The sequence below is a fragment of the Mus pahari genome, chromosome 10, assembly GCF_900095145.1.
Source record: "Mus pahari chromosome 10, PAHARI_EIJ_v1.1, whole genome shotgun sequence".
Taxonomy (NCBI): Eukaryota; Metazoa; Chordata; class Mammalia; order Rodentia; family Muridae; genus Mus; species Mus pahari.
The window spans coordinates 104672189-104679184 of NC_034599.1; the positions used below are offsets into that span (position 1 = coordinate 104672189).

A 6996-nucleotide genomic window follows, 5' to 3' on the forward strand; every position below is an offset into this window, starting at 1 on the left:
AAATAATACACCTATCAGCCAGTGGACTGGACTGGACAACTGGACCCGCATCTCTGCCAAGCATTGTGGAGCTTCAAAACATCAAGAAAAAAGGAAATTTGTTTAGGTTTCCAGAATAAAGGAAAACAAATAATAAAAGAGGTCAGTACTAGAATGTTTCTAGCAGTTTCAATAATTCTCAAAGCTAGAAGTCACTGGAGTAAATGACTTCTGAGCCTGAATTTTATACCCAGATAAACTAGAATACCAAATATAAAGGTCTTTTGGTAAGCAGTCTCAAAGCATTTACCAGATAGGGATAGTGTATGAAGCTGGGAAGAAGTGTTCTGAGTAGCAACCAAACACATTTACAGACAAGAACACAGCAATTAAATAAGCATGGAAAGACTCAAAGGTTACTGCTTCAGGAGTGTTAGATATGAGGCAGCAGGGGATTGCTTTTATAACAGTACCAACCCCTCATTTTGATAAAAGTTGAAGTAATTTTGAAAAGCAAGATCTAGTTATGTGATGATTTTGAAGAGTATAGCCCACATTAGAGGGGAATGCTATGGAAATGGACGGAAAAGCACAGATGCACATTTTATTCTTGTACTGCGTCCCCAATCTCTTGTCTTATTCTGATGTAAGAAACCCACTAGCCTTACTCTGACATACTAGGCCTTTTGGAAGTGGAAATGATGAGGCTGTGTATGGGGTTGTGGCGGTGGTGGGGTGGTCGTGGGGGTGGTAGTGTACCAAACACGTTAGAGCTGGGAAGGATGTGTAAAGCCTCTTTAAAATGAAAGGTCTAGCAATGTCTGGGGACAGCAAGCCCTTCAAATTCTACTTCATGATATAATGTCTTGGGAAGCTTTAAAAATCGCACTCTCGAGATATACGCCGTAAGAAATCCGAAGCAAAGGCAGCCACCAGCGTTTTAAAAATCCCACCGGGATGGGGGTATGACTGGAGTCCAGCGTTTGTGTGAGCACTGTGACCGAGACCCTAGGCTAACTAACACTGAGGAGCCTAAAGGCTCAGCCCTAGGCAATGGGGTGCCACCGCAGGGCTTTGAGGGGGAATGGCGCCTCACATTTGTGCATGTGCCTGAGTGCGTGTGTGGTGGCTGGCGTGGAGGTTGAATTGAGAGAAGGCCAGAAGGAGGCTGCTGGTCAGGGCTGACTGGTTCCGACTCCCCTGGAGGAGCTGGGAAGGACCGCGGTGTTCCTGGCCTCGTCCCTCTGCCTCCCCCGGCCAGCTCCTGTCTTCCGCTGCTCGACGCACCCTGGGCGCTGGCCCAGGAGGTCCATGAGCCACCAGGAGGCGGCGTGCCAGCGGTCGCGCCCTCTGATTGGGTCCGGGGCCCCTGGAGGGTGGGAACGTGACTCCTGTCCCCTCAGTCGCGAGGACCACCCGGCGGGGAGGCGAGCGCGCGTCCCGGTTCCGGAGAGCTTCGGAGCCACCTCTTCTCACCCTCACGACTTGGCGGCCCTTCTGCCAGGCGCCTGGACGGTTCCCGCCCGCGTGACAGGAACTCGGCAAATGACGGAGGCGACGAGCGTCGCGCGGCTCGGAGCTTCGCTGCCCCGTCCGCTCCCGACCTCCGGGGACGGCGCGTCGGGCGCGCGGTGAGTGCGACGTCGGCGTCTGAGGGGACGACGCGGGCGGCCCGAGGGGAGCGCGCCGCCTCGAGCCCGCCGAGCCATGGCTTCCACGACCGCGGGTCGCCGCTGGCCTCCGAGGAGACGCAGCTCGAGACGGGGCCCCACGCCGCGGTCCCGCGCGCCCGGCGCGAAGCTTTCGGCCCCGGAGGCCGGGCCGCCACGCCGCGGGCCTCTCCCGCGCGGCGGTGCGGGACGCGACACTCTCCTCGGAGCAAAGGCGACACCTTCGTCTCCCGCCGCGCGGCGATACGTGACGGCTCTCGGGCCCCCGCAGGCGCGTGGGAGCACAGACTCGGCCTGCGCTGCGCTCCCGCAGCCGGTCCCGCACGAGCCGCGGGAAGCAGCCTTCCGCCCGGCCCCGGCCTCGGAACGCGGGGCCTCCGTGTCACCTGCGCGCATCCCGAGGCGGCGGCGGCGAGTCCCGGCCATGTGGGACCCGCGCGCGGCAAGGTGCGTAGCTGGCGGGGGTGGGGGGGCGCCTGGGGCTTTGCGGGCCGCGAGTCCCCGAGGCCCCGCGGGGTCGTCTGCCCTCCCCCGACCCCCCTCCCCCGACCGCGGCCTGGCGCGGGAAGGCGCGCGCGGCGACACGGCCCGGGCGGGCAGCGCTGCCGGGCGGAGCTTTCCCTGCGGGGACCCCCACCCCCACCCCCCGTCCCCCGGAGGGGCCCCCGGGCCACACCGCGGCGGACGCGCCTCGCGGCACAGCCTGGCTCGAGGTGTGCGGCGCCGCGCGGGGATGGCGGCGCGGGATCGGCGGGGAGCGCGGGACGCGGGCTGCCCCCTGGAGGGGGAGGCCTCGGTCCTCCATCCCTGCGGCCTCCGCGGCCCACCCTCCGCCGCCGCCGCCGCCGCCGACCCGAGTCGCGGGGCGGTTTGCGCAGGAGCGCAGGTTCAGCCCGCTGCTCGGCCCGGCTCAGCCCGGTTCGTCCTCGGGCCCCAAACCCCGCACTCTTGCCCTCGCGGGCTCTGCGCACTTGTAACCCGCCGCGGTGGACTCGCGGGCCCCGCTGGGGGGGGGGGACTCTGCTCCCTGCTGGGGGCGTTTCTCAGAAGCAGGCAAGAGAGAGGCTGCCTGGGGACAGTTCTTAGGGAGATGTGCAACTTGGAAAAAAGAAAAAGAAAAATTTAGAAAAGAGGACGAGGGGGTCCGTGAGCTCTGCAACCTGGGGACCCGCTTCAGCTCAGTTAGCACTGTCGCAATCACCGCATCTTTAGCTAGAGAGGATGAGCTGAAACCCAGAGGCCCTGCGGTCCCTTACACCCAGATTTATCTCCAGCTACCCAATGTTCAGCTTTTCCCGTGCAGGGTACCTTTTTGATTTTGAGGAAAGGCTATTACCCTGCTGGCATCAACAGCCTCTTTGGTGCTTTCTAGAAAGTACCTTTTTGTAGAGGGATCAGGAATTTTTAAACTGTTTTTCTACCGGGGCTGTTTTGTAGGATTGCAGGTGAATTTCTTTCTTTCTTTTTTTTTGTATCTTAAAAAAAAAGTTTAAGAAAATCTGTACAAAATAATGGGTTTCACGATGACATGACTATTACTATACTTTGCAGGTACTTGCTCCCCCCTTGGTTGTCTCTGCTCCCTTCAAACTGTCCCCCTTGTTTCACATCATTAATAGGTACAGAAATCTAGATTCTACATATGAGAAAATAGTTCCTTTCAGTATTTCATGAAATTTTAGTGTACACGGTGGGCTTAAGAGTGTTTCATATAAATACGTCATTGTGTTTTGCTCATACCTGCCCCTCCCTTTCACCGAAATGCAAAATGCCTCCCTTCTGCCTTCAAGTCCGCTGGCTCTCTTCTCCCTCCCTTTCTTCTTCTCCCCACCCCCGTGGGGTGTGTGTGTGTGTGTGTGTGTGTGTGTGTGTGTGTGGTGTGTGAGAGGGGGAATTTTAGATTGTACACGTGAGAGGAAACAAGATCTGTCTTTCTGAGTCTGGCTGATTTTATTTTACTTGATGATCTCAAGCCCTACTCGTTTTCATGCAAACCATTCAGTTTGATTCTTTATGCATGAGTAATTGTGTATATATACTACATTTTCTTTATCCTCATCTCTTGATGAGTGTTGAGGCTGATTCTACACCTTGAACACTGAATACTGCAGCAATAAAGATGAATGTGCAAATATCTCTGGTTTTCTGACTTTGGCTCCTTCAGGTAGGTGCCATCGAGTATCTGGATCATGTGGTAGTTCTCCTTTTAGTCTTTTTGAGAAACGTCTACACTGATTGCTGCAGTGGCTGTACCACCAGTTTACAGGGGCACTGCCAGCATATTAAGGGTCCCTCTAACCCCACCCATATCCTTTCCAGTTCTTGTCAAGTATTTTACTGAAGATATACATTCTGACCGGAGTGAAATGGGATATCAATGTAGTTTTAATTTGCATTTTCCTGATGTCTAAGAATGTTGAACGCATTAAATACATTTATTGGCCATTTGTAATTCTAAAGTTTTGGGAGCTAGAGAGGTGACTTAGTGGTTACTCCTGCTTCCTGCTCTAACAGAGGACCTGGGGCAGTTCCCCTGACTCACCTGGTGGCTCACAATGTCCCTAATTCCACTTTCTGGGCTTCTGGCGCCCTCTCCTGGCCTTCTTGGGCACTAATCACACATGCAGTACAATTTGTGTGTATGTAGACAAAACACTCATACACATAAAATAAAAATGACTTAAGTTTAATTTGGGAGTTATTTACTGATTTCTAGATATCGATTTCTCATCATATCTGTATAGTTCATGAATGTTGTCTCCCATTCCGTAGATCGTCTTTTCACTCTGCTCATTGTTTCCTTTGCTGTGCAGATGCCAGTGAATGCAATTATATCCTTAGATATTGGAGCCCTTTTCAGAGAGTCCTTGCCTTTCAGAGTGTCGGGGCTTCTATTAACCTGTGACTTATCTATTTTGAATTGATTTTTTTCTTTTTCAGACTGAGAAGAGTTCTAGATTCATGGATCTACATGTGAATATACAGTTTCCCCAGCATCATTTGTGCATCTTTTGTTCCCAGTGTACATTTTGACATGTTTGCCAGGAACTAGGTGGCTACAGCTGTATATGTTGGTTGATGAGTGCCCTGATCTAATCAGTTGGTCTGAGTGTCTGTTTCTGAGCCAATACCATATTGTTTTGTTATAATGGTTCTGTAATATATTTTAGGCCCAGATATTGTGATGATATTATGCCATTGTTCATTCTGCTAACAGTTGCTCTGGCTATCTAGGGTCTTTTGTGCTTCCATATAAACCTATCGATTTTTTCCTGTGAAGTATGTTGGGACTTTGATTAGGATTGCACTGAACCTGTGGGTTGTTTTCAGTATAATTCACTGTTCCGTCTATCTATGGGCATGGGAGGCCTCTCCATCTTCTAGTATTTTCTTCAGGGTTTTGAAGTTTTCATTATAAAAGTCTTTTACCTCCTTGGTTAAGTTTATTCTTAAGCATTTTATTTTATAGTTTTGAAGCATTGTGGATGGACTTACCTCCATCCCCCAACCCCCTTTCTTTCTTTGCAAGTTCACTATTGTTATGTAGAAAAGCTACTACGTTTGTATGTTGATTTTGTATCCTACATTGCTGAGAATATTTATCAGGTATGAGTTTTCAGGTATAGTTTTTTAAAGTATAAGATGATGTTGCTTACAAACAGGGCATTATGATTATTTTTTCCCATTTGTAATCTCTCTCTCTCTCTCTCCCTCTCTCTCTCTCTCCCTCTCTCTCTCTCTCTCTCTCTCTCTCTCTCCCCCGCTCTCTGTCTCTCTCTCTCTTTCTATTTACCACTCTAGTTAAGGCTTTGAATACTATGTTGAATGCAAGTAGAGAGANTCTCTCTCTCTCTTTCTATTTACCACTCTAGTTAAGGCTTTGAATACTATGTTGAATGCAAGTAGAGAGAATGGACAACTTATTATTCCAGATTTTAGAGAAATTATTCTCAACTTCCCCATACTTAGTATAACATTATAATAGCTTTTATGATATGCAATGTCCATTCTTACTCTTTAGAGCTTTTTAAAAACCAAAATGGATATTGAATTTTATCTAAAGTGTTTTCTGCATTGGTTGAGGCAATTGTAGGAGTTCCAGTGTTAAGTTTGTGTGCTTTTTTTGTTTGTTTGTTTTTGTTTTGTTTTGTTTTTTTTTAAAGATTTATTTTATGTATGTGAGCACTCTGTCACTCTCTTCAGACACACCAGAAGAGGGCATCGGATCCCATTACAGATGGTTGTGAGCCACCATGTGGTTGCTGGGATTTGAACTCAGGATCTCTGGAAGAGCAGTCAGTACTGCTAACTACTGAGCCGTCTCTCTGGTCTCTTCTGTTAGGTATGTTGAGCCGTCCTTGCATTTCTGGGCAAAACCAACTTGGTTATCTTCTTAATTTATTTGTTCAGTTTGCAAATGTTTTATTGAGAAAGTATGTCAGGGAAGTTGGTGCCTAGTTTTCTTTGGGTCTTTATCTACTTGTGGAATCAGAGTAATACTAGCTTCATAGAATGAGTTTGGGAGTGTTGCCTCCCTATACATTTTAGGGAGCAGTTTGAGGAGCATTGGTGTTAGCTACCCCCACTGCCCCTTTTTTGAGACCTGGCTTCTCTGTATAGTACTGGCTGTCCTAGAACTAGGTCTGTAGACCAGGCTGGCCTCAAACTCACAGGGATCCACCTGCCTCTGCCACCCAAGTGATGAGATCAAAGTTGTGAGCCACCACCACCCAGGTGGTATATTAGCCCTTTAAACGTTTGGGAAAATTCAGTAGTAAATATGTCCAGTCTTGGATTTTTCTTTGTTGACAGACTTTTAATTACTGTTTGAATCTCAGTGAACACTATAGATCTTTTTACAATTGCTTATATCTCCTTCATTTTGTCTTGGTAAGTCATCTGTCTGTCCCCAGGAATTTATCCATTTTGTATAGATTTTCAAGTCTTTTGGAGCTGAAAAGTTTAAAGCATTCCCTAATGATCCTCTGGATTTCATTGGTATTTACTATAATATATCCTCTTTCAACTCTAATTTTATTAATTTGAGTTCTTATTTTTTTATGTCTGTTAGTATTTGTCTTATGAACTGGAAGTCCCAATACTTGGCGCTATGTATACATTGCTATGTATACATTGTTCTGCCATCTTGATGGATTGTTTCCTCTTTATTGCCTTCTTTATCTCTTAGACTGATTTTGGCTTGCAGTCTACTTTATTTGACATCAATATTCACACTAGCTTGTTCATTGCTTCTATTTACATTGAATGTGCTGTGAGTTCTTGAACATTGTGGTCATGGTTATATATATATATATATATATATATATATATATATATATATATATAT

The 6996-nt window shown here is 48.3% G+C and overlaps 1 protein-coding gene across 4 annotated transcripts in view; it reads left to right on the forward strand.

Annotated features, from left to right (window-relative positions):
* The first annotated feature begins 1574 nt into the window (after positions 1-1574).
* The window catches only part of Trank1 (tetratricopeptide repeat and ankyrin repeat containing 1), a 92244-nt gene continuing 86822 nt past the window's right edge, over positions 1575-6996 (forward strand). For 3 of the 4 annotated variants that reach the window (XM_029543423.1, XM_029543425.1, XM_029543424.1), the window contains exon 1: positions 1989-2096. In XM_029543423.1, the coding sequence (XP_029399283.1) occupies positions 2074-2096 (23 nt within the window). In that variant the 5' untranslated portion in view covers positions 1989-2073. Of the gene's footprint in view, positions 2097-6996 lie in introns of all 4 variants that reach the window. The other variant, XM_021207406.1, reaches the window with a different exon arrangement.